Consider the following 26,530-nt stretch of genomic DNA (forward strand, 5'->3'; position numbering starts at 1 on the left):
ATCTACAAATTCCAACAGGGAATTGGAGCTGCTTTTTATTAAAACTGTCCAAACAATTAGCTTAAAGCCTGTTTGTGTTCCAGGGAACTCACAATTTAGAATGGGGTGTGGAAAGGAAAAGAATTGGCAAAGGAAATTTGAAGTACAGTCATTAAAATATTAATACCTACAGTTACACTGTCAGGCCCAGATAGTTCCTCAAACAAGCTGGAGAACAATGGCAAATATTTGACAATCCTCATACCCTAAATTAATATACTAATGAAATGGTGTTACTAAAAGCCTTTTCACACTTTTCTTCTTTATGGAATATTCCACCAAAGACAAGTGTTTTTGAATGTTGAATGAAGGTCTTCAACATAGAAAACCATTAAAAGAAAGAGAAAGGAATTTTCATCTCCCTGTCTCTGGACATTTTGAGGTTCAAAAAGTTTCAGAGAAGAAGGAGATTTGGTATTGTTCTGAGTCAATTTGCTCTGGCTGAGGAAATGACGAGAAGGAAACTACTTCCCCGTCTCTGGAACCATGTGGTGTTCTAAGATAAGGGGAGCACTTGCTAATTCGAGTTCACAATCAGGAAACATGATACATCCATTTCCTTTCAGACAAACAACAGAGTGCCCTGGCAGCACAAAAGCATTGCTTCTACTGCTAAATCTCAAACGTTCAGAAACCCACTGCTCCTCTCTGGACATACCATTCTATATTTGCTATTTGGATGTTATGGATAGAAACAGTACTTACTCTCCAATCACATGGCCACCAAAGTTTTGGGGTAAGGATTTTGTTTCTTTTTCTAGAATACCATTAAAATGGATGCTGAGATCCATTGATGATTGCCTTAGAAACCACATCCGGGTACTTTCAAGCCTCATGTTGGGAGTAAAAAATAATTAATAGATTTTGTATTTCTTGCACTGCAAAATATTGTTTTCCAAATGTTTCTGTGACAAAGTTTTATCATGTTTTTAAACTAATCAAGACAGCAGGAACAGCCAGGGCAGAATTGATTGTTTGACAAAGTTCATTATTGAAGTCAGTTGAAAAGGTGTCTATTGACTTCAATATGTTTCAGATCAGGCAGACATTCTCAACTGTTTAATGAATGTACCTACACCACAGACATGAACTGTTTCATCTTCTGATGAAAAAGAGATAGCAAAAACTAAATGTGTTGCAACCTTTGGAACAAACTCTTACTCCTCCAGAGTGAAAAATATTTGTAATTTGTCATAATGGATCAGATTTTCCTTACTTTTTCCTCAATGTCTATTTTGATTATTATCCATTAAGACTTTCACCCAAACCTGAGATTCGTTCATTAACTGAAATGTATAGAGTGTGAGGTGGAAATATATGTTATACTGAAATTCATTCAAGGTAATTAGATTCAGTAGCTTGATCCTAAAAGATTCTGTGTAACAGCTGTGGAGAACCTTTCCCTTCAAAAAGCTCTATTGCTTGCTATATTTATCATTAACATGTATTAGCATTTAGCATTAGAGTGAATTATATGATCTGTTTTTTTTCTATTGTGTTATTGCTATTGAGCAATGACCCCTCCAAGAATCTGTACACTATCTAAAACTAAAAAATAATACGCATTAGCAAAAGAGGACTTCTGTTGTCCTGGGAAAAGAATGGAAAATAACTATACAAGAAGATTTAAAGAATTTCCATTGTTTCTTGAGCATAAGAAACAAGAATCTGTCGAATACCATCAACATGTTTCCTGTAGTGACACATATATTTTCCTACAGGGATACCATGAGCAACTCACTTCATTTTTGTGTCTTGGGCTGAACAATAGGATAATTATACTGGATGTCTTTGAGAAATACTTTCAGATTAACTGAGGAAAAAATACTGTTATTACAGCTTCAGAGTATTTTGTTGTCTAGAGGTTGTCTGATGGACTCTGAAGAATAACTATCATTTTCGTAGAGTGGAACTTCATGTAGTTCTAAAATGGCTCTTTCGGAACAAAAATGAAGGTGCGGTGCTTTCATAAACACACATTATAAGAATCCTTGTATTAAAGATGCTGTCCCTTGTTACTGCAGATTTGCTTTTATTCTGAGGTATTGTTTCACTGTCATGGAAACATACACAAGAAACAACAAAGTTACATCAGATTTTAAGGGTTAATTAACTTAGACTGTGGGCAAGGTGTTTTCCATCTTCAGGAGTCAAAAAAGTTACCTAAGAAGTTAACACTTAAATTCCACAGCATACTGCATGGGGCTGGCCCTGCTGGTACTGCTGATACTCTGTTGTTCTGTTTAAGGTGCATCTCCAGGTGCACCAAGCCCTGGTCCTTCAATATCAAGACCTGTGTTTGGCAACACAGACCAAGACATGCATAAGATGTCTTATTGCTGAAAGGGACAGAATCTCCTGTCACCAGCATTGCCCACCAGGCTTGCCAGGGACTGATACTGTACACAGCCGTGATCTCCCTTTCGCTTACTCTCTGACAGCAGATGAACCTCATAGCTTGGGATTTTGTGAGGAGCTTGCATGGTCCTGGGAAGGGAAGATGCCTCTTAGGATTTTTTTATTTTTCTGAGGGACGAAGCCTTTCCCTTCCTTTCCTGTAGGTATATCATGCGTGATAGGCTAGGGAGAGACACTATATAGTCTGTGTCAGAAGACAATGGCTGATACGAGCTCACGGTGAGGAAACTCCACTTAAAATTATAGAAGTGCATTTTCTGACATCTTTGAAGGTACATGACCTGTGGTAAATAAAATTGAGTTCCTCATTAAATACAGTACTCAAAACTGTGATTTTTCAGCATATGGCTTACAGGCTGTTTCACTATTTTTCTAAGCCCCCCCCAACTGCTTCCCGTGCCCCCCACCCCCCCCCAAGTAGTGCTGTGTGTATGAATACATTACCAAGATGCAGATCCTTTTCCATGCATCTGTGACTCCTCAGCAGCTTCCGTGGACTCAGCCAAAGTGTAAACTTCAACATATGTGCAAAGGTTTGCTGAGAGGGACTAACTTTGTGAGAAAAAAATAAACACTGTAAAAATTGTTAAAACAACTACTCCTAATGATATTTAATTTCTTACCATTTTATAAACCATCTATTGTCTAACAGCTGGTTCACTACTCTGGAAAATAAACAGGCATCCTGTTTTCTAAAGCAGTCCAGTTTTCAATGGTGACTTCGCACCTTAAAAGTGACTAAGAATTTTAAAACAATGAACAAACTAAACTGTCCTCCACTTATTTATGTGTGAGTACACATAAATCTTCATATAACTGCTCCAGGCTAATAGATGTGTGCGTGAACAAGCTGTGTAGATAAAACAAAGATAAACACACCTTGATATTCCATGCTGTGTGAACTGCCTAGGTAGTTTAAATCCTCTCCATGTATTGATACAAAGACATTAACAGATAATAATATATAAAGAAATTAGCACACTTTTTTGCAAACTCAGTCTAGAGTCGGTGACAACCTGGAGAGTCAATAACATGCTTAGCTGCAGGCATTGGAGACATTCTTCTTTTGAATTCAGTCTTCACCATCATCATTCTGAAGCATCTTTGAAATGCTAAATTATGCAGCAGATCGTCTCTTTCAGGTGCCAGCTTCTATGAAACTCTGTAACATCCAGTCACCCTGCTTTGTGGTGGGAATCCATAGTATGGTACTTCGGCAGAGGTAGAAAAAGAAGCACTTTAAGCCTCGGTTGAACTTCAGTACCGTTGGTATCATATAGGACTATAGATAGAGAATCTGGACTCTTTTTTTTAATTGGTAGTTTCAAAAGAGGATTTGGCAATAGCTGCATGAGAAATTCAGGGGTTTGTACCCATCCATCAACAACTAATCTCATTTTTTACTGTTTTAATATAGACTTTATTGAGTTCGTTTTGATTTGTAAGTTAACAGTGGAAGCAAAGACGTTTCCATTTTAACCAGGAGTGCATTTCTTGTAATTCCTAAAAGCATTTTCAGTTGCACACAATTAAATACAATAAATGTCTTTGAGACAATCTTATTTATCCAGTGCAGATAGCAGTAAATTTTCAGATCAAGAAATTTAATTTAAATAGTACATTTGATCAATATGACAGCAGCAGAGAGAAAAAGTGTAAGCAGATTTAATCAACATAAACTTAGACCCCTAGACTATCTTTCAGTCTAGTTTTACTCAAGTATCTCTTTAAAAATACAACATTACAATTTAATACCTTAAAAACATTAAGGACAATTTTCTTTTCTTGAATCAGAATCCAGAGCATTATTTGTCCAGTGTTTGGAAATAATGCCATATATCAGGTTGCTTCCACCATTTTAAGATTGTGTACTGCCTGGTACTAATACTTTAGGTATTATCGCTTGACTTTATAAGCTACAAATGCACTCATGGTTCTAAATATAATGTCAAATTTTGCCTTGTCTCTGACTCAACCCACTGGACTATTCATTAAAATGTGTCTGTTTGCTTGAAAGAAGTCAGACTATACACGGTACTGGAAAAGATGGTCATTAAGGATAAGCATATTCTAATGCCTGACACCGTGCTGTGCTATCATGTTACTGGTAGCAATAATGGTGGTTAAGGACTTTACGTCATTCTCTTTAGGAACTGAACTACTACTTGTGAGGGGCAGCACTGACACAGACAGTAGCTGAGCTGCCAAGTGCAGGAAAGTCCAACCTAGACAGCCATGGGACCCAATTTTTCTTTGGGGATCCTTCACAGATAGTAGTCATGGCAGAGCAGAAGCAACTAGCAAATCCAGTCTAGTTCTTTGCAAATGGGAGAAGCATTTGGCTACCTGTGTGGTGACCAGGTTAAGCCTGTTGTCTTCCATCCTGATGACTGTCAGTGCATTTCCAGCATACCCGCCAGGTGGTCTCTCCTTATTCCTTTTTCTCCTCTTCACACACTTTGTACCCTTCCAGTCTAGCTTTAGCAGCAGCAAATAAAGACTCCAGGAGCTGTCTTAGCTGTCCTGCTGGAGATGTGGACACACAAAAGTTACAATTTGGAGCCAGCAGTTCCTTTGCTGGCAGACAGGATGTAGTGAAGGCATGACAGAGAGCCACTTCTAGATGCCTTACACCACTGGAGACTTTTTTCTTAGTAGAGAAAATCTTTAGGGTTAAAGTGGAACAAAGCAGGAGGAAAACATGACAAAGTAGAGCCTTGGATTCTGGTGCAGTATCAACCTCAAGGATATATTTCCTGAATTGCTATTTTTCTTCTGTTCCATTTCCTTTTCTCCCTTTTCAAAATTTCATCTTAATGTACATATTCTTGCAGGTATTTTAATTTGTGAAAATCAGTCAAAATAGAACAAGGTGATTGAAGGTCAGTACTGGAATTTCTTTTTGAAGTTGGTCTCTTCTTCGTCACTTCTCTATGTTTCGGAAAATCCCAGTGATTTAAAGAGTGCAATTTTTGGCAGCACAACACACATCATAAGGAGCTCATAGCACAAGGAGTAAGTGTTATCACAAGAGGTATAATCTTTTCCTGCAGAGTCTTTTGGTTAGATCAGTGGTGTCTGCAGAAGTTTGGAAATGGGATGTGAACAAGTAAAATTCTTTCTTTTAAAACCACTCTGCTAGAGTCAGACAACTTCAAATTTACAGGCTTCTGTTACTAGAAGCAGCTTCAGAGGGAGAACAGAGAGAGGAAGACGCAAAGAGCTTTCTTCCAACCTCACAATGCAGCCCTGCTCTAGTGATTTAGAGAATAATTCCTTCCAGTGCATATCCAAAGTAGTAGGATACTATCAGAAAATAGAGACTGAAAATGAGGATAGAGCCTTTTACTCTGCAAATATGAGTATTGCCATGACCCAAAATACCACACTGTATTACTGATGACTGAGTAAGTAGTTCTTTTCTCATAGTACTGCTGGGGACAATAAATGAAAATGGCATTCCACGGATAACTGACTTTGTCAGTTTTTAATTTCTTTCACTCATTGCCCTTTTGCATTTAGTTAAAATGATAGCTAAATGATAGATAAAATGACACAATGAGAATAAAATCAAAATCAAAAGCAAACCAAATTCATAAACACATGGTGAGTGAGAGGGAAGGGAGCAGAATGCTCTCAGCAAATGTTATCAGAGGAAGGGATGATCCATATTGATTAGGTGAAGTCAAACATATCTGAAAGAATAGATCTAAGTTCTTTGGCCAGGAGCCTGCATTAATACATCTCCCATGTCACAGACAGACATACATATAAAATGCAGTCTTCACACTGAATCTCAGTCTCCCCATCCGGCATACACTGATTACGTCTACAGCTACAGCTTTCCTGCTGTCTTCCCAGAGTGCTTTATCATGCATCACCTTAACGAGTCTATTTGTTTAACACTTGAATTTCAGAGTCTAGCTTCTGGTTCATCAGAGACACCAATCCATCACTCAGGACTTGCAACTCCGGGTTTTACCTGATGGTGTGTGGCATCCAATCATTGAGCAGTCTTCAGTCCCCTCCTTCCAGCTTCCCACCTGTCTTTTCCAATCAAATAAATTACTTGTAATTCCAGGTTTGTTATTATAGATTTCTATGGAGCCCTGCCAATTCTTTATTGCTTGTCTAACCTTCCATCTTCTGACTAATATTTTCTCCTTATTTAAGCTGGAGTGTGTAAAAAAAAAGCAAAAGGTGTATATCTCCAAAGCTACGTTTCCATACCTTTAAGATGTCTAATCACAAACAGTAGCTTGTGTTTCATTCCCATTTCACAGCCAAGTATATCTACTATTGGTAGAGAAAGAACTTGTTTTGAAGAGTACATAATCCAAATGCCCTTTTTGATTGGTTCTAGTATATGTCAGTGGCATGTGAATTAAGGAGATTCAATATAAGAGTAGTCTGACAATTAAAATAATGAATAAGAAGGAGGGATGTATTTTCTGTCTCAGTTAGAAAGCTTTCAGAATTCACTGGATAAAATTCCTAGGAAAACTGGTAGAAAAATAGAGCTTTGGATATTTTTTTCCAGTTTCTTAGCCTGAAAGATATTGATCAGATGAAGTAATTAGAGCATTATTTGTCTAAAACATGTACAGAATGTCTGCACTAGAAAATTCTAGTTGTGTGAATGGTATGATTGCATAATATAAGGAATAGTTCAGAAAGAATTAGAGTATACTTATACCCCCTTGTGTCAGTCTGATACAGACAGACCATGTCTTCGGGGCTGAAGATTTCCACAAATTGATCAAATAATGTCTCTGCAAGCATGCCTGTGGGTAGCTGTGTTAGGTAAGGGCAATAGTGCCACAAAGCCTCCTTCTACTCCTCCTGCAAGAAACCTGCCAACATCACACAAATTTTAGAATTGTTTTATTTTCCTATGGTCGACCTGAACTTAGAGCAGGCTGGATCCCTCTAAAGACATCTGTGGAAATAAGCATACTGGGAGGCAGATTTTCAGTTGGGTTTCTGGAAGGTAAGACACGTTTCAGGTCCTTGTTTGAAAAAAAGTAGAGAAAACTTCCCTGTGCTGCTTCATAGGAATGCTGTCAAGAGAAAGATGTTGATGTAAAATGTGACACAAAATCAGACAGAAAGCCGGTTCTGGTTTTGCAAATGCTTCCTGTAAATGCATTGAGTTTTTTCAAGTGCATTCATCTGAGAAGCAGACGTGAAACAGAGATATAAAATACGATGCATTTAAACAACACTATGAAAGACAATGAGATCTCTATGGTAATGTTACCTCCTTTAAATTTTTCTCTTCTTATTATCATCTAGAGCAACCACAAGTTCTCCCTCCTGTTCCTCACTGAAATGTTGCACAATGCCATAAATTTAATAGTGAAGCCATATTTCCAGACTACTTAACCAAATATTTCACTTGCATGAGTGACTATTTTCCATATTGATGAAGAATAATTGCAATGTATATGCATGGGAAATTTGTGGAAATCAGGACTGTGAAAATCCTATACAGCTCAGGGGAGTTTTTAGGACAGGGACCAGTTTGGTTTTGCCTGTTACAAATACAACACACTGGGACTTCAAACACAGCCTGAGAATGTAGTACCCAGCCAAAATCAGGTAACACCAGTAAAACTCATCTTCACCTATATAGGAACTGAGACAGACTTTTATTTTCACCTCTTGGAGAGGGCTGTAGGTTTGTGCATCTTCCAGGCCCAGCAGCATCAGAGTAACTTTTGATGCGTGGCTTCTAGAGCAACAGAGATTTCCCCTGACTGACGGCAATCTCTTTTTTTTTACCCTTCAGATAAGATACTGATCCACATGAAAATCATGTGATAGATGTGCAGAAAACGTCCCATAATTAAATCGCTTCTCAAATGCTCAAGTGGTCAGAAGCCGATTTAAGTATTCTACATAATTTTGATAATGATCATGGTAGCTAGAGGACTGCTGGGGTGAGTGAGGCCCACACATACCACCTCTCCTCTGCCTAAACCTAAGATCTCTACAAGGAAGAATGTTGTTGTTCTATCTACTAGGTCAAGGTCACCAGAAGATCTTTCTGTTTCCAGCTGCCCTGACCACAGTGTGAGCTGACTTAGGATGTGTCACGAGGCAGCAGCAGAGCAGTGACTCAAACAGGACACAGCTTGCATATAAATAGTGCTAATACTGAGAGAAATGGCAACAAGGGTGTGGGTTTAACCGAAGGAAAAAATAGCATGTGATGGTGAGGCATTAGCAATGGCAGCAGTCATGTTTGAACATCAGCCCTTCAGTGCTAATATGACAGCAGTGAATCTCATTCCTCTGTAACACTTGGGGTCCCTGGTTCCTCCTCTGAAGTCCTCCAGAAATATTCTTATACCAAATGAGAAATAAATCAGTTGGATTACTTGTGCAGGTGGCAGCATTGTTTGCTGAAGCAGCTGTGTCCACGAGCTTCAGTGTCTTCCAGTATTGCTACAGAGAACATGAAGCAGCCAGGTGAGAGATGCTGCTCAGCGCCTTCTCATGCTACTTATGCTGGTGCCGAACTATTGCAGGATGCCAGCACTTCCTCTGCACTCCATCAGGGACAGGAGTCAAGGTCATATGTCAAATCTAAGCATACTCTGTCCACGCTGATTTCTCCAGGAGACAGAACTATGTCTTAGCCTTACTCTGTGTTTGATTTTCCAGTTAGCTTTTGAAGGTACCATCTTGTATCAAATACTAGACTACTATTGCTTTGTATAAACCCTCCATAAAAAAAAAAAAAAAATCAGATAAATCATATACTGTCTTCTCAGGGGGCAGAATGATCAAACTATTCCAAATTTAATATGATTATGCTTATTTTGCTATCAGTTAAGTAAACGATTTGACAAGCATGTGGAAGTTATTACTTTCATTACTGAAGCAAAGGAGATTATATAAGTAGTGAGACCTTACATTTATGATGATAATATGTGAATCTGTTCCAAGATCTTATATTCAGGCCTGTCAGAGAGACAAAAGTAGATATCAATGAGGGACCAACTTTTTTCCTTGCTGTTATTCTGGCAAGCCTAAAGAAAAGAGTATTACTGCAGCTGGATGAAAGCAACAAACTACTGAAGAGACCAGTCTTATTCTTTCATGTTGTCGATTCAGAGCATGATTTCTTCCTTATTATAAATTATTCTTTTAAAGTGAGTCTGTCATCCTCAGGCTGTGTTTTGTTACATCCTAATTACTGCTTCTTTCCTGCTTTCCCCACCCCCCCATACAGCCATTGATTTATCAACTGCTTAACCATCTTTAGCAGGAAGGACACAGATCTGAGGTAATACAAGGAAGAGTTTCTTCAGAGTATTATTTAAATATTAATCAAACACACAGTGCATACATGTTTTGACAACTACACCTACTGTATTATCTGAATATGTGGTGCTGCTTATTGTCACATGAGCTGCCAGAAGCATCATTCTTTATTTATCCACCAAATACAGAAGTCTTGTCTTTAGGAAACGAAGTATATTTCTTCTTCCAAGCACCACTCCAGTGAATGTGTTGGCATGTGAATGTGTCGCCTAATAAAAGAAGCTTATTGTTGTGCTTTCTCCCCAGGACAAACACCCTGTATTTGGATGCTCAATTGCTAGAGCTTAGCAGCATTCATACTCAGAGTTAATCTCAGCATACTGTGGGTGCAATGGTTCTGCCTTAGTTCTTCTTGTAGAACCTGCTGAAGGAAAATGCTCTGTATTTATGCACAACCGCCCATTTTACCACTGTAATTCATTTAACCAGGAGTAAAAAAATAATTGTGAGCCAAGTGAGTGGCTGTGAGTGGTGCCATCTCCCTTACACAGAAGATTAACCTGAAGCATGTAGATGAAATGAAATAAGAAGAGCACAAAGTAAAATCAAGGCTCAAGACTGACCCATTTGTCTTTGTGAGATTAACTTCATTTCATAACACTATTCTTTTGTCTGGGGGGAAAAAAAATCAGAAAAGGTTATCCATAGCTGTGCAGACAACTTCATTTTTTCCTGCTCTTCAGGAGAGAAGTTTCACTTCCTATACAAATTTAGTCAAAAGTACTTAGTCAGATTTTGAAACCTATTGCACAGCAGTCAAATTTGCAGCAAACAATCCTAATTTATTCTCCTAATGTAATTTATTCCTCTTCTAGTTGAGGAGATGGAAAATAAACTTAGGTGAGTTTGATTTTCAGTATTGAAAATGGGACAATAATAATTTAAAATTTATCTGTTAAATAACCTCAACCAAAACTCCATCAACAACACAAATATACATAGCATTGTTGTGAGATGTCTAGGAAATTTTCAGCGAAATAATTGTTGGAGAAAAAAATTCTTGGTTCAATACAATGCGAAAACGTTGGGCTCTGACACATGCTTGCTGAAGGTACTAGCCAGGGGAGTTTCTGCTTTTCAGCAGAGGCCTCTGTTTTGCTTCTTTGCCATCTTATCTGCAGAAGAAACTGAATTTCCTGTTGCAGACATTTGAATTCACAGTCCAGCACCGTAACACACACTTACGGCATATTTCACCATTTGACAGACATCTGTTAATTTTAAACATTTTGCTTTAAAAAATTATGTTATGTTGATGCTGTTTCTCAGTTATCCAGGGTAAAGGAAGCAGGCACATGGTTTCTGTATAAGCTGCATAACTTACACAGGCAGAGCATAAATGAAGAAGGAGACCACTGATGGCTCTGTTGATTGAGAAGTGCAGGAGTCTCTAGGCAAGTAGGACCTGGACCAGCCTCGTGAAAACACAGCTTCCCAGACACCACTGGTTCACATGCGACAAGCACTGATATGCCACTTCACACTGAGTCTCCAGCCTGGATCATTTGTCCTAGGCCATCAAGAGCTAATACTCCAGATCTGTAATCATCTCACTTAGAAGTTATACCAGTATTCATCAGCTTGTGGCTGCACAGATTCTTGTGAGTACTACTTAATTAGGTATCCTAGACTACACTGAAATAGATATTCACAGACATATTTGGTACAAGAGAAATCTCTGAAACTGATTGATGGTACTACCACATACAAACATACTTCTGTATTTTCAAAATGTTCACCAATATAGCTGTTCCACACAGAAGATAAATGTAGCAGGAGATTTTTTGCATTACTGTGCAACTGCAAATGTGAAGAGGTTGCAGTTCTGAAAAACACTGCATTGGGAACCATTCTTTGTAGACTGCACTGGGCAGGCTGAAATGCAGTCTTTATTTCTAATATACATAGTACCTCAAGATATTCAGGGTGTGCCTTTTAAAATTTTCTTATTTATAGTCTGATAAAACTTGGACTTTCATTATTAATACTTCTTAGCCATTTATTGGTTCTCACAGTAAGGACAAGCTCCATCTGAGGCTGTGTCTGGGTCAGGCAGGCTCTTAGATCACAGACAACAGAATTGCTGTGGTGGGACTAAAGATGATTTCAATGTATTCCTCACCCTACAGCATTCCCCAAAAGCTGAAAACCTGGTGCTTTGTTCTAACCCTGACTGTCTTCTGTTTTCTTAAATGTAGCATATGTATTTCACTATTTCCTCCTTAATTTTAAAAATTTTAGGAAATACTACTTCATTTTAAGATTTCATTCCAGTCACTCATTTTCTGCTCATGTAGGAAATGATTTTGTTCTCAGATGCTGTAAAATAATAATATCAGTTAAGTAATAACTATAATGCCATATTGCCCTGTGGCAATTTGTGATTTGTTGTTGGAATTAGGTTTATGCAGAGGCCATAAAGCTTTGATCTATGCTCTTTTTTTGTGAGGATGATAAGAATGCCTTGCCAGAGAATTGTTTGCTGCACATGCTGTAAAGATCAAAATTATATTACTGTCTATGTAATGCATTAGGTATCATAACGAAACCATATGGCAACAAAGTTTCTATCTCTGTCTGCATAAAGGAATCTTTGCTTTGTTTTATATAGTTATGCCAGAAGCATTATATTGAATATGCTGACATCTCTATCTTAGATATTTTCGTCCGATTATTACAATTACTCTTTATTTATCATTTCAGTGAAAAACAACTGCCAGTAATATCAAGGGAACATCATTAACTTTAAGTTGGTTTGATGGGATATTGCGATGGTATTTTCCACTTTTCTGGCTTTTTTTTTTTCAACAAATTATGATATTAGTAAACAGAGCAAATGTACTCTGGTGCATGGAGATCATTCTGGATGTCATTGTGGATGGTGGAAATATGAATTTAAGAACATACTTAACCTCATGCTTTTCCATCAGCACATATATTTGCACAAAGCCACAAAATGTATGAGCTTTACTTCACTAAGCTTCTGAACACTTTTGCTGTGCCTCAGTCTACCTTACTTTCAAAGTCTCTGCAAAATGTTAGTCCTAAGTGTTTATGACAATGTAATTCAGACTTTTTCTGAGTTTTAAGGTACTATTAACATTTCTGTAATCTTTCATTGGAGTGTTTCTTGTTAGCTTCCTATGACACCCTGTTTTATTAGAATTATGGTGTTTTATGTATTGTGTAGATTTTCAGCATAGATTTCCAGCAGAGGGCAATCTTGTTCCTAGATAGGTTGCTCGTTTGTGAAGTTAACCCTCTAATAAACAGCCGCCTCCACTGTATTTCGAACTGGGAATTAATCCAAGGGTATAGACTTCATTATTTTCCTTGCCATTTACTTAATGATTTTTCAGGTGCTTCCAGAGCCTATTTGCTTACCCGATCGAATAAAGTCTTAGAAACTACACAAAATAATGTCAGTATGGACCTTGAGCTGTCATCTGTTCTACCTTTATTTATTTATTTATTTATTTATTTTAAATTTTATACAGGATTAACTACATTACAACACCTCTTGACTGATATTTGTTCTTAAAATCTTTAATGGGGGTAGATGCACCGCCTACCTGGGCTATCTATTCTGGTTCTTACCTGTCCTCAAAGATAGAAACACACATTTTAATATCCTTTGCTCTAATTTAAACACAGTACTTTTAATTTTACCTGCAGTGGAGATAAAAAAACCAACTGTTTAATTATTATGTGAAATAGGAGAATTATTCTCTGCTGCTGCAGAAAAGAATCTCACAGTAGCAAAGATCAAATAAAACATGCCTCTAGCAAGCAGTGTCTGAATGCAGAGCACTGACTTTTCTGACAGCCTAACTATCCTGCTTATTTTCTTCATTAGTTCTCATGTCTTGCACAGTCTGCCTTTTTTTTACCTTTTTTATTTTTCCCACAGACTCTGTTTTCCAGATGTCACCATCCTCATCTGTTTGTTTTCTGGACGTCACAACTACCTGAACAAACTTGTGCTGTTGCCTGTTAGTCTCTTTCCACAAGAGTCTTGTGTGACCTTTCTTAAACTTTTGCTGTGACTAAGATCACAGCTGGTTGAAATTACACAGCAAGTGATTCACCCACCCAACTGAATCATGGACTGCCTACAAATGATTAATGAGAGGCTGTTCTGCTAATACAATTAGTGACAAAAATCGGAAAGATAGTAATGTCAACACTTCTCAGATACAAAGAAATTTCTTTTTTGAACTCAGCATTACAACAGCACAGGATTTAGTTACTGATATCAGCCCCAGCTTTAAACTAAGTTTTCTCAGAGCTTATAGAACTGGCATAAAATTTCAAGCAGTTCAAATCTTATGTGGTGGGAAAAAGTGGCAGCTCCTTGGCCCGGGGTATTCTTCCATTCCAAACTTGCCTCCTGGGATGTGTGAGGAGGTGTAGCTGCAGCCCATCTGGCTGAGAGATGTACATTAACTACAGCTGTGGGAAGATGCTATGATTTTGTTCAAACCTTCATGGATCCTGGCTGCTCCTGTCTAGTTTTAAACAAATGAAGCTGTGTTAGGCATATCTGCTGATGAATTATCTCACTTGAAAACTAAGACACAATCCTGTAAAAAAAAAGTACCTGAACCATTCTTACTAGTCAGGTTACTAATTTGTCATTTGTAAATGCAATTCATGCTTTAATACACTAGTTGGTGCTCTACCCTAAGATGTGCAATGTTCAGGTACGAATTCCCATACTGGTTTGTATGGATTTTATACCACATTTTGTCACTGAGCTTTCATTTTGGGAAAAAATATAGAGTAAGACAGAGGCTGAGCTGAATTTCTCCGTGTCTGAGATCAAATCCTCTACCAGTTGCAAGGCTTTTCATCTTTGGGAAATGGCAATGTGTGTGTGTGCAAGTGAGGGTGCGCATGTAGGAGGAGAAATGCTTGCTTACTTGGACAAGTTTTGAGTCACTGGCATATGACATACCATAAAGGAAAGGGAGCTCACAAAAATGTGAGAAGTAAAAAGTTAAAATGGAAATAAATTTACAATTCTAAAATTTGGATGGAAATTATAGAAATAGCTCTTTTCTACAATACAACATGATGGTGTGTTCTCATATCTCTCATTGCTAGTACAGCTGAAAACAATAAGGTGGTACGTTCTGCATACAAACTTGCTGGAGCCCACATGCAATAAAGTTTCCATGTCAAGTGCGCAATGCTTCATGCTAGTTTTGGGAAGATAGAAGAAAAACGGGAAAATTACTAAGTTGCTGCACTAAATGAACATCATCTTGCTCTAAAGTGATGTGAGTAAAACATCTCTATGGCAAGCTGAGTTTGAATGTTGAACAATATCATTCTTGATTGACAAGCTACCTTACCACTTCTAATATCTTTAAGATAGAACTTAGTTATTTATCTTTTAATAGAACAATAACAAAAAAATTACACCTCCAAAACATCAAGATTGTAATATTTGAAAGCTATTTACTAGAAATAAAACCAAATCAAATGTGTGTCATCTCACCCTGTGGGTGTTTTTTGCCTCTTTCCATTTAGCAGTAGTGTGAGTAGAACAGATGCTCAGAAAGGTAAATGGCTCTTTATTAGCTCTATTAGCAAAGATACAGTTCAAATTCAAGTTATATATGCACTGACTAAAACATGCTTCTCCATTCTTCATTCCTTCCTGTTCAGTACTTTGTCTCTTCTTCCCCCACCCCACCCTGATTCTTGCTCTGAGATGCTCTCATTGAAGCTGCTACTTACACAATTTTTAACGGTATTTCTATCCTTTCATATAGTTGGCCAGCTGAAAAGCTTACAAATGTATATTTTTGTGAGCATGGGGCAAGGAAGATCTTGCATCCACCTTAGCTTTACACCTTGGGCAATTTGTCATAAGGCTGCAGGAAAGATGCAGGTCCTCAGGATTTCCTGAGTTTGGGGAGCAAAATGCTGTTCCAGCCCATTGCAACCACAGCTAAGGGCAAGAGGGAGACTCCTTGGGGAAAACTCTTACATTCTAGTGGAACAAAATACAGACTGAAGTTCAAATGAATCCTAGATGCAAATGTGTTTTTAATTCAAACGAATGTCTTGCCATCTAATGAGGTCTATGAACATGAAAGGAAAATGAAAGCCTCACAGAAATAAGTGACTGACCTTTAAGCTCCATGATAGAGGCAGGCTCCTCCATCACAAAAAAACCAAATTTATTTTTTGAAGAATTTGGCTGATCCAGGGACTGATAAGGCTAGGGAGAAACTGTGCTGCTAAGTTTTTGTGAAGTATGGCCCAAGGTGTTAAAGGAGAGAATGTAGTCCGCTTCTCAGAAGAGTTACAGATTAGTATGAGACCCATTTGGTCAGCCTTGCTACTGATGTCCAAGCTGGATGGGAGGAACTTGTTTCAGGCTCATAACTAGGAAAAGCACCTATCAAAGTCAGTCTATCATCTCTATCAATAACATGTCCAAATTTCTCGTGTGTGGATTCTATAGAGTTTTAAGGACTTGGTAGATATTATCAACTTGATAGGATGTATACTAACACTTCACGTATACAGTTAATGAAAAGTTATAAAAAACCTTAAAGAAAGCTGAAACAAGCAAGAAAAAACTTTGCACAGCAGAAGCAATAATCCCCTGCACAAACCTGTAGCACTGAATTTGTTTAACACTGCATGCAAAAATCAGAGGGGAGGGAATAGAGAGACTTCAGAAGGAATTGCTTGATCTGGATAGATTTTGGGCTCACAGATGCATGCTGGCTTCGTATTCAGGTCTGGGTGTAATATCCAGAAGTCACTGGTGTTACTGTGGGTTTGAACCTCCAACCTTTTTGGCATAGGAGCATTGGAAGTGCCCCAGATGAGAAAGATGATGTAGCTAAGATGTTCAGCTGTCGTATTTCCTCATATCCTTTTATTTCTGGCTTTGTGCCTTGAAGTGAAAAAAAAACATTCATTCCTCACCTCAGCTGGTGTTACAGGAGAGAGTGGCGAAAATTGACTGAGACAGGGTAGCAAATCTTTTCAGTTATGACATAAACAAATGAAACAGGCAGTGTGAGCAGCCTGAGAAACATAGAGATCAAAATGTATTTAGGGGACTGGCACCTGAGAAGCTATGGTTGTTGTCAGCATTGCTATTGTGTACCCCGTTTTATTTTTTCTTTTCTTAAAAGCAGAGGACAGAGCAACATGCACAGCTCTCAGGAAACCGTATTATAATGGCTCCTTGGGAGACACTTCATGTCAGTACTGCTCTGTTGCTCCTGAAAGGCTAGTTCTGCCCTGGCACTGCCCAGATTGAGGAAGAGAAAAACAATTCTGGGAAAGCAAACTGCTCCCCTCAAAATCCCAAGTGCAACAAATCCCGCTCTGCCTTTGATCTTTTTCTCTGTTTAGTAGTATTTCCTCCAATGTACCTCAAGACTGTGATCACTGGACATTGTAAAGAAGAAATCAATGGGCATAGATTTACAATTCAGTTTTTAGAACTGAATTACATTTCAGTGAAATTCATCCTTTGTAGGGAGTCAACAAAAAGCAAGTTCAGCCTATTAGTGTGACCCACTGTTCCCACTGAAGTCAGGGACAGTCTGGGAATAGGAAGAATAAAGTGTCTGTAACCAATGGATCTAGTGATATTTCTATAAAAGTACCAGAAAGATTAAGTGTAGGTCCAAATTGAAATGAGAGTATTTGGGTACTAGACACAGCTGCAATAGTCAGTGTAGACCCAGCTGTGTTGCCCCAGGCAATAATTTGACCCTCTGTTTTTACATTCAGATGTAGAGGTGGAAAAATTAAAAAATCAAATAAGTTAAAGGAAATGAAGACATTATCCAAAGGGATAATTGTTTGTGCTGTGTATCCAGCACAAGGGAACAGCACGTGGGAAGGACTGAAGAGCTGCACTCGATACTTTTGTCAATTCTCACATCTGCCTTTAACAGTGTGAAATGCTGATTTAATCATGCAGGTGGTGAAAATTATGGTTAGAGGGATGCAGGGACAAATCCCCACCACAGTGCTAGGCAGCCTCAGAGCCTGGTACACTTGTGCACCTTGCTGTGCTTCTGCGTACACTCAAGCCGTGCAGTGATCCCCTTCTCCTCTGCCCTGCTGGAGCTGAGAGCCCAAACAGGAAGAGGGATATCAAGTGTCAGCACAGACTCCTGTGCCTGGGGAATCCCTTGGCAGTCTCAAAATATAATAACATAACTAGCATTCCAGCTGAGGTGCAAGGGAAATCAGTCTTAGAAAGGATTAGTTCTTGCTCTGCTTTCCCATAGCCACACAGGGACAGCAGTAGGGGTTCTCAGACTGCAGGTCCGGTGCCTGGGAATTGTCTTTAGGACACTCTCTGGGATTTACTCAACTGGAGGTGACCAAGTCCTGGCTCTCCCTTCCCACCTCCTGGAGTATGAGAAGGGACTTGCAGTAACAGGATGTACTACATCCCTTAAAATGGCATAATAGACTACTCCTGAACAAAAGGGGTACAATAAGGCCTTCTGTGTCTCTGAAGATGTTTTTTAAAGGGTAGAATCATAATGCCTTTGTCAGAAGGCTGCTTATGGTGACAAAGCTCTGATCTGCAGCCAGGAGTTGCAGTGCAGGATGCTGCCTGTGGCTCCTTGCAAAAAGCAGACCAATCACCCTCTGATTTTAGCATGACCACTCAAGAGTTTGTTAGTTGTAAAAAAAAAAAAAATTATATTTTATGATCAAGTCCAGTCTGCCTCTGAACAAAAGGACAGCAAAGCATTCCCCAAAATGAACAGTGCTCTGCAACAATATCCTATACTTTATCCTCTCCAGTCTTCACTTTCCCATTTGAAAAGGATAATGGTTAGAAGCCTGTCTGAAAGTTGAGGTTACAAGCAAGTAACAGTAAGATTGTACAGTCATCCAAAGTATCAGTGGCTTAATTAGACCTTACATTTTCTGGGCATCATAGAATTTCAGGTTTATCCTGAAATACAGGAAGTGAATAAACTTGGGTAGGAGATTCATGTTGATGTTAGTAATTCATGATAACTTTGGTCCTGTCTAGAACCAAACCTGCAAAGGCATGTATGGTGAAAACTCTGCACCTCTGACAGGGTTTGATGGGCAGCAGCAAGAGCTGAGTTGAATTTTAATGCTATTTAGAATCCCCTCCCAAAAATCTGCAAAAAATTTTATGCTAAATTTTCTGGTACTTAGGGAACTAATTTTCCCCAACTGCATGTGTGAATCACATAGCTAATAATTTTTCACTGAAGGGAGAAACGTAAGAAGGTAGATAATGAAGGTAATAGGAGCTAATTCTTGAAGTGCAGTTATACCAATAATCATTTACATCTCCGCTGCTGGAAGAAAAGCAAGTGTTTGTTTTCCCCTTCCTGCAGTGACCTGCCTTAAGTTTAAGCCTTGCTAGACACCAAGGTGTAGCTTAAGCAAAGGTGTCTATTGGTATACACTGGGGTGCCTCTGCCTACGAGCCTGTCCTGCTGGCCATGCCTAGCAGCTCTCCTCTCCAAAGTGTGCCGGCTGCTCTCCAAAGCTGGGGTCCTTCAGGCCACTCTCCCTCTTTGTCTGCCAGCACCTGCTTTGGCTAATTCCCACAACTCAGAGTCAGTGCCATTATTTTGGGCTCTGGAAACAACTGTTTGTACAGCATCATACATTCAGGAGAAACTCTTTAACAGCTATTATCTTGCAAGAAAATTTTGAACCTAGTCTCATCCTGCCCTTTTTGGGTTCTAACATCTGTACACCAGTCCTGGACTTAGTACTTTCTATTATGGTGATCAGCCAAGCGCAGTGTTAACTGGTCTGCGTTTCTGTACACTATAGAAGTTACTCATCTCTATCTAATGAATACAATTGTCTTTTCAACAGAAATGCTTCACAAACATGATAACAGAGCACAGACAGAATAAACATGTTTCAAGCTCTCCTATGGCTCTTGTTCACTTATTCCCTCTTTGTTCCCTCAGTAGTCAACACGGTATTCCTTCTTGATTGATATCCAACCTCTTATTGAATTTTGAGGGGATCTATAAAGGTTTTACATTCATTTCAGGTCTTATCCAGGATTGCAAATGTATCTCTGAACTTTTTAGAACAGCAATAAAGCTGGTGCTCTGTTGCAAAAGTATGTGAAGTTTACTGAAATAACTGTCCTGTTCTTAGAAATACACAAGGAAAACATCTTTTTCCTCCACACTGTGAAACCATGTGGGGAAGAAAACAATCCTAGCCATGCTCTTTTTTTATTTTCAGATCTCTCAATTCTTGAAAGCATTTATAAAAGAGCTAAGAATTTACTTTTCTTAATGGCAGATAAATGCATCTTTGAACTGGGCATTGGGGGTAAAAAACATTCAAGAGACTTAGTATTAATAATGGTTATCTCTGACCATAATAATTTAGGATACAGTAATTTACATTAATTACTATGAGGTTTTAAAATGTCTGTGATTCTGCAATAAAAGGCTGGAATGTGTTCTCACGCTGTAATAAATACAAGGCTTAGTCCATTAAGAACATGGCAGAAGCTACATCACTGTTGTAATAGGTGAGTCTGCAAACTCATACACATAGAGCATAAACATCTATAAACAGAATGACAACTCTGCATAAATCCACACCTCATATTGCCCACAGAAGCAAATGCTTGGCAGTGTTATAACATACCTCGAGGCTGGTGGGTGGCTGATTCTGAGAGAGACTAAAGACTTTTCCCTTGCATTAGTACAGAAACAGGTATTAAAGGCAAGCTACTTTCTGGATGTTGTTCAGTTATGCAAATTAAAGAAAAAACACCATACAGAGAGAGCAGTCTCAGCTGCTGTGTTTGTGTTGTAAAGTTTGTGTATTACATATTATACAAAGATCTTAGGATTTGTTCATCTTTTAAGGAGGCTGACATCTTAAATTCACTTTCTGGCAGAGAAATCCTTCAGAGTTAGTGAAATAACTTTGGTGTGTATTTTTGCTTTATTTCAGAGCAAATAACAATAGCCTTCACAGTGTCCATGGTGGTTGGACTGGTGATTGGAGGGATCATCTGGGCATTGCTCACTTGCTTGTCTCGTCGCAGAGCTAGTGCCCACATTTCCCAGGGGAGCTCCTCAGTCTTCAGCCGTCGGTCCAGACCCTCCTCTCATGGCCACACCACTGGCAGGACTGGGTTTTACCGCAACAGCAGCTGCGAACGTCGGAGCAACCTCAGCCTGGCCAGCCTCACCTTTCAGCGGCAAGCTTCCTTGGAGCAAGCTAACTCTTTCCCCAGGAAGTCAAGCTTCCGTGCGTCCACCTTCCACCCTTTCCTTCAGTGTCCTCCCCTCCCTGTGGAGACGAACAGTCAGCTGATCACCCTCACTCCCACAAATACCACCACAACCTTTGTGGGAAGCACCACCAACAGCTTAAGTCAGCCCGAATACCACTGGTCTAACAACAGCCTTCGCATCTGCCACTCCACACAAACCCCACCTCCTGCCTATGAAACCATCATAAAAGCTTTCCCAGACTCCTGAGTTGGGTCCTTGCTGCAAACATGCATGTACATTTTAGGAGGAACCGAAATCATCTCAACAATTCTCTGTGTGTGATGAAGATCTCTGAGAAGTCTACAGCTGTCATTGTGGAGGGGACATACATTGCCAAAAGGCAGGTAGCAGTGGTTTCTTAGAGTGCAATATCCCACTGTCCAAGTGATCACTTGTCTTTGCACTGCTGGCTCTAATTTACTGCTCTGCCATATGATTTCATATTTATAGTGTTGTATCTTTAATTGTAACCATTGTTATCTTTACTTCAGAGGAAAGGAAACAGTGCCACATAAAAACCAAATAATTTCTTCAGAAACAAATTGTGTTACAGATTACTGATATACCTATTTCTTCAGATTTCATTACATGGTTTCTTTCTTTGAAAAAAAAAAAAAAGTTTTTACATATTTTCCCAAGGATGTTAAGTTTTCATAGTATACTTCCTGTTACCCACCCTCTTCCTATAAGCACAGAACAGTTTCTGTCTGAGGAACCTTAGATGCAGAACTTGTAGAGGATTAAACCTCACAGTCTTGACTGCAATCATAGGCATCCTGTTCTGCTTACTGTAGAGGATCTTAAAACACCCCTTACTAAGACTGCTTGTATAAATTTCTCCATAGTATGGGGAAATGTTGAAGTATACGAAGCCTCATGCAGAGAAAAGTTTCAAACAACATGCTAAATGCATATTAACAATTATAAAGAATTTTCTGTCTGTAGCCAGCAGAACAAGCAGTCACATTTTAAAAGCCAGTAAGGCTGTATGGGAGCAGAATTCCTCATGTTTCATTTTTCTAGTTCTGGTTATCAAGATAAGCAGAATGAATGACAATTATTTTTTTTAATTGGGTTTCCTGTTTTGTCATGAAATTACTAATTTCCTTATTCCAAATTATTTTTCTCAAATTGTACCAAAGTTTAATTCTTCCTAGCAAATTATTCACTGAAATCTTGTCTTTCACTAAAGCAAGATTTTAGACACCTGTGGCTGAATATTGAGACTGTACAATTAGTTGGGATATGAAGACAAAGACGGAATATTTAGTTCAGGTTAACAAATATTCTTGACTCTTACATGTGTATCATGTCAAGCTAATCCCTGTTTTAGTAGGGACTAGTTGCACTGATGTGAGAGAAGTCCAGTATTTCGTAGAATCAAAGAATCATAGGATACCACGTTGGAAGACACCACAAGGATTATCTAGTCCAAGCTTTCTTGGCAAAAGCACAGTCTAGACAAGACAACCCAGCACTCTGTCCAGCTGAATCTTAGAAGTGTCCAAGGCTGATTGTTTTTATAGTGAAAAATTTTCCTCTTGTGTCCAATTGGAATCTTTTGAGGAGTAACTTGTACCCACTGGCCCTCATCTTTTCCATGTGACTCCTTGTAAAAAGGGTGTTTCCATCTTCTCTGTAGCCACCTTGCTGGAACATGGTGATAAGGTCTTGCATGTGCCTTCTTTTCTCAAGGCTGAACAAACTCAGTTCTCTCAGCCTTTCTCATATTGTAGTCCTTTGATTGTCTCTGTGGCCCTTCTCTAAACTCCCTCCAGCCTGTCCACATAATTCTTCATATAGTGGGGACCAAAACTAAACACAGTATTCCAGGTGTGGCCTGACAAGCACTGAGTAGAGTGGGATAACAACTTCTTTATCTCTGCTGGTGATGCCCTTGTTGATGTAGCCCAACATCCTGCTGGTTTTCTTTGCTGCAGCAGCACATAATTCACTCATATTGAGCCTGTTGTACACCAGGACCTCCAGGTCCCTTTCCACAGGGCTGCTCCCCAGCTGAGTAGATCCCAGTCTGTGCTGCACCCCTGGATTAAGTTTTCCCAGGTGCAAGACCTTATACTTGTCCTTGTTGAAATTCATCAGGTTATTGTTAGCCCACTCTTCCAGCCTATCCAGGTATTCCTGCAGGGTAACTCTCCCTTCTGAAGTTTCCACTTTCCCATCCAGTTTGATATCATCAGCAAACTTCATCAGGGTACACTTGATCCCATCATCCATATCATTTACGAAGGTGTTAAACAGTGTTGGGCTCAATATCAGTCTCTGGGGGACCCCACTCATGACAGGTTGCCAATTTGAAAAGGAGTAATTTGCCACCACTCGCTGGGTATGGCCTGTCAGCCAGTTCCCTACCCACTGTACTTACCTCTTGTCTAAACTGTAATGGATATTTGGAAATAGCACAGAAAAATGAGGCCTGATTTAAGTCTTACTGTATCAGTTTCCTGTTAAATATTCCATGTTCAAATGAAGGGTAAATAATTTCCACAAGCAGAGTAGCAGTCCTACTCTTCACTTAGAAATAAGTCTGTTGTTGCTAAAAGGGCCAGCCAACTACCAGCCACAGGACTGCTAATCCTGAGGGTGCTGGTCCTGTGCTTCTGTAGAGAGGATGAGTCCCCAGCTGTCTTCTGGGAGGGATGAAGATCAGCAGCTTTTGAGAACGAGCAAAATGCTTAGCATCTTACTTTCCAGGCTTTCAGAGGCTGGCAGCATGCATACCTTTGTGGAGCTCAGCACCCCTCAGGAAGGACTGGTGTTGATCTCTGAACTGCAATCTTCCAGCCCAATATCATCCCATTTGCAAATCTGACTACAAATATTGAGCTTACAAGTGTTACCTACTGTAAACTACAACTATTCCTTGTTGTAAAGGCAAAATATTTTGTATGTATTTACTAACTGGGTTTCATTGCTTTGTTTTTAGTGTGCAGTATTTTCCCTTCTAGAAGAACAACCATTTACAGAGTTTACAGAATGTTTCACTGCAGACACTATGGATTCTAGTACATGGAGGACTTGCTGATAAGACTGCAAACCTGCATTTGGCTGGTGACAGGCTGCAGACTTAAAACAATAGTCCTCAGGAGAAAGAAAGTTGTGTTATTTCATTCATTAATAATATTTTTTTTATTTAGGGTCTTACTGAGTCTGGTGAACTTCATTGCATGCACAACTGCATTCTAGTGTCCTAGCTCTAGAATAGGTGCTGCTACCTATTTTTATGTGCCTACAAAATGCAGAATTCAAGGCTTTTCTCATTGCTCACCGAGTTTAGTGGACTGCTTGCACACAGCTGACCAAAACTTCTTGTTTCCTGAGAGTGAAATTGGTTTAGGTGACTAAAGTTTTACTCTTGGATTGTAAATGCACATTACATTACAGTAGAGATTTTCACAGCATATTATTACTTGTATTACACTATATTTAGTAAACAATGAAGAAAGGGGAGGTTAAATGTACTGTATTTTTTTCCTGCTGAAATCTGTACTGGATATCAAAACATTCCTTATGTCCCCTGGATTAGGGAGATTAAAAACACAGGATATTTGATGCATTAGCAGTATGACTGTCAGATACCTATTAGTTTAAACAATGTCTGAAATGAATGTTTTGGAATCACTCTGGAAGCTTCAGAATGTGAAATAAAGTTAGATATTGTAATCTCAAACTCATGTGTTTTACTTAAAGATAAATGTGTTGACTTGCATAGAAGATAATTTAAAGAGAAGGATGTCATCCTTAATTATGCAAGCTGATATAGTTGGGAATGTGAATGAGGTCTTTCTTCTGTTTCTGTGGAGAGACATCCCAAAGCTGAAGATGTTATATGAAGTCAGTGTCAGAATTTGCCATATGGGAACATCTTCCTAGTATTACTGATGAGAATGTATCTCACAAATAACAGTGCCTACAGATTTTAAATCCACTGGTTTCCAAGTACTTGGATTTCAATCCACAAAGTGTTTGAGCAAATGTTTGTTTTAAGCAGATGGACAATCACTATAAGGTTCATGCTTAAATGGACTTATACACATTTTATTGCATCAAGACCAAAGCATGTTGCACATGATCAAACCCCAAATTGAACTGCAGAATTCAGCAGTCAACAGGTGTTCGATATGCAAAAGATTATACTAGCTCATTGTAATGGTATTTTCTAGCCTTGTATTTCAATTTAAAATACTGGGAAGAAGAACTGAATTTAAAAAAAAAAAAAAGTATTACTGCAGAATTCAAAATTTCAAAGCATTCACAAGCAGTGAATTAAACTTCACAATAATTTTGCATGTAACACATTTTCACAGTGAGAGGCAGTGACTGCAAGAGTGCTCCCAGAATCACATAGGGAGTGATAGGCAGAGCTTTGATCAACCTTCATATATCCTGACACCTCATCCTCAAGTGAACAGAGCTACTTCTCCTCTTCGTATCGTCCATGTGCACAGAAACAATTGCTCCAATTCATGTTTCATATAGAAGACAAACCTTGACAGCTCTCTGAGAGCTGTTATGTTCCAGCATATTTACAAGAGTAGCTCATATTATATTCCTTGACCTTTCCCTACTGAAGAACAGCTGATCACCTCTTCAGACACCTACTGATTGTCATACTGTAACACACTGAGCATGCAATATCTTTGCCAAATCAAATTTTTAAAACTCGCTTGCAATGTACCATAAAGTTTTTGAGTCATTTCAACATCCATTCTTAACTATAAACTGAAAGCTACATTTACTGGAAATATCCTCTCAGAGGTGAAATGACACATGCCAGATCCCTGATCTATAGGCACTTGATGAAATTAGGTGATGTCTATGATGCAGTACAGCTTCTGGAAAATAGAAAGAAAACACTAATAGGAAATTTACCTCTGCCAAGTCCAGAGCAGATTAAGGAAAACAACGCTGATATAACTTCACAAAGCAGAGAATGGAATTCTAGAAATCAGCCTTACAAAGTGTTTTACAACTCAGGCAAAATATCTCTTTCTTAATTTAGATCTCTTAATAAAAGTGAGTTGTAAAAGGGGTTGCGTGTTCAGACTTTCTGTATGACTTTATGAGCAATTATTTGTTTACTTCTTTGAATGTTGAAAAGGATTACAAGATCCTAATTTCTTTTCCAGTGGAATATTAATAATGACTATAATTGACTTGATATTTCTCATCCAGCTGGGATAGAGAAGTTTGAGAAAAGTAATGAAACAGTCAACAGGTGAGCTCCTGCTGCCAGCAGCTCTTGAAGCACACGTGGCACCGAAGAGAAGGCTTTTCCAGGTTGTTTTACTGCCTCACATTATAGCAGCACCAGTGACTCCACTGAGGATCTCCGGTCTCACTGTTCTAGGTGCGGGCTGTGCCTTATTCCATGCTTTTTTTGCTCCTGAACAGAAATCTGGTTTGCATGTCAT

General features: G+C 38.9%; 1 protein-coding gene across 1 annotated transcript; it reads left to right on the forward strand.

The window, feature by feature from the left end:
• The first annotated feature begins 582 nt into the window (after positions 1 to 582).
• Positions 583 to 24,786, forward strand: MYCT1 (MYC target 1). Its single transcript, XM_065835206.2, has 2 exons — positions 583 to 775; positions 20,770 to 24,786. Exons 1-2 carry the CDS (start codon positions 583 to 585, stop codon positions 21,300 to 21,302), a joined length of 726 nt encoding a protein of 241 aa, XP_065691278.2. The 3' UTR covers positions 21,303 to 24,786.
• Positions 24,787 to 26,530: the final 1,744 nt, after the last annotated feature.

This window comes from Patagioenas fasciata, chromosome 3 (genome assembly GCF_037038585.1).
Source record: "Patagioenas fasciata isolate bPatFas1 chromosome 3, bPatFas1.hap1, whole genome shotgun sequence".
NCBI classification, from domain to species: Eukaryota; Metazoa; Chordata; class Aves; order Columbiformes; family Columbidae; genus Patagioenas; species Patagioenas fasciata.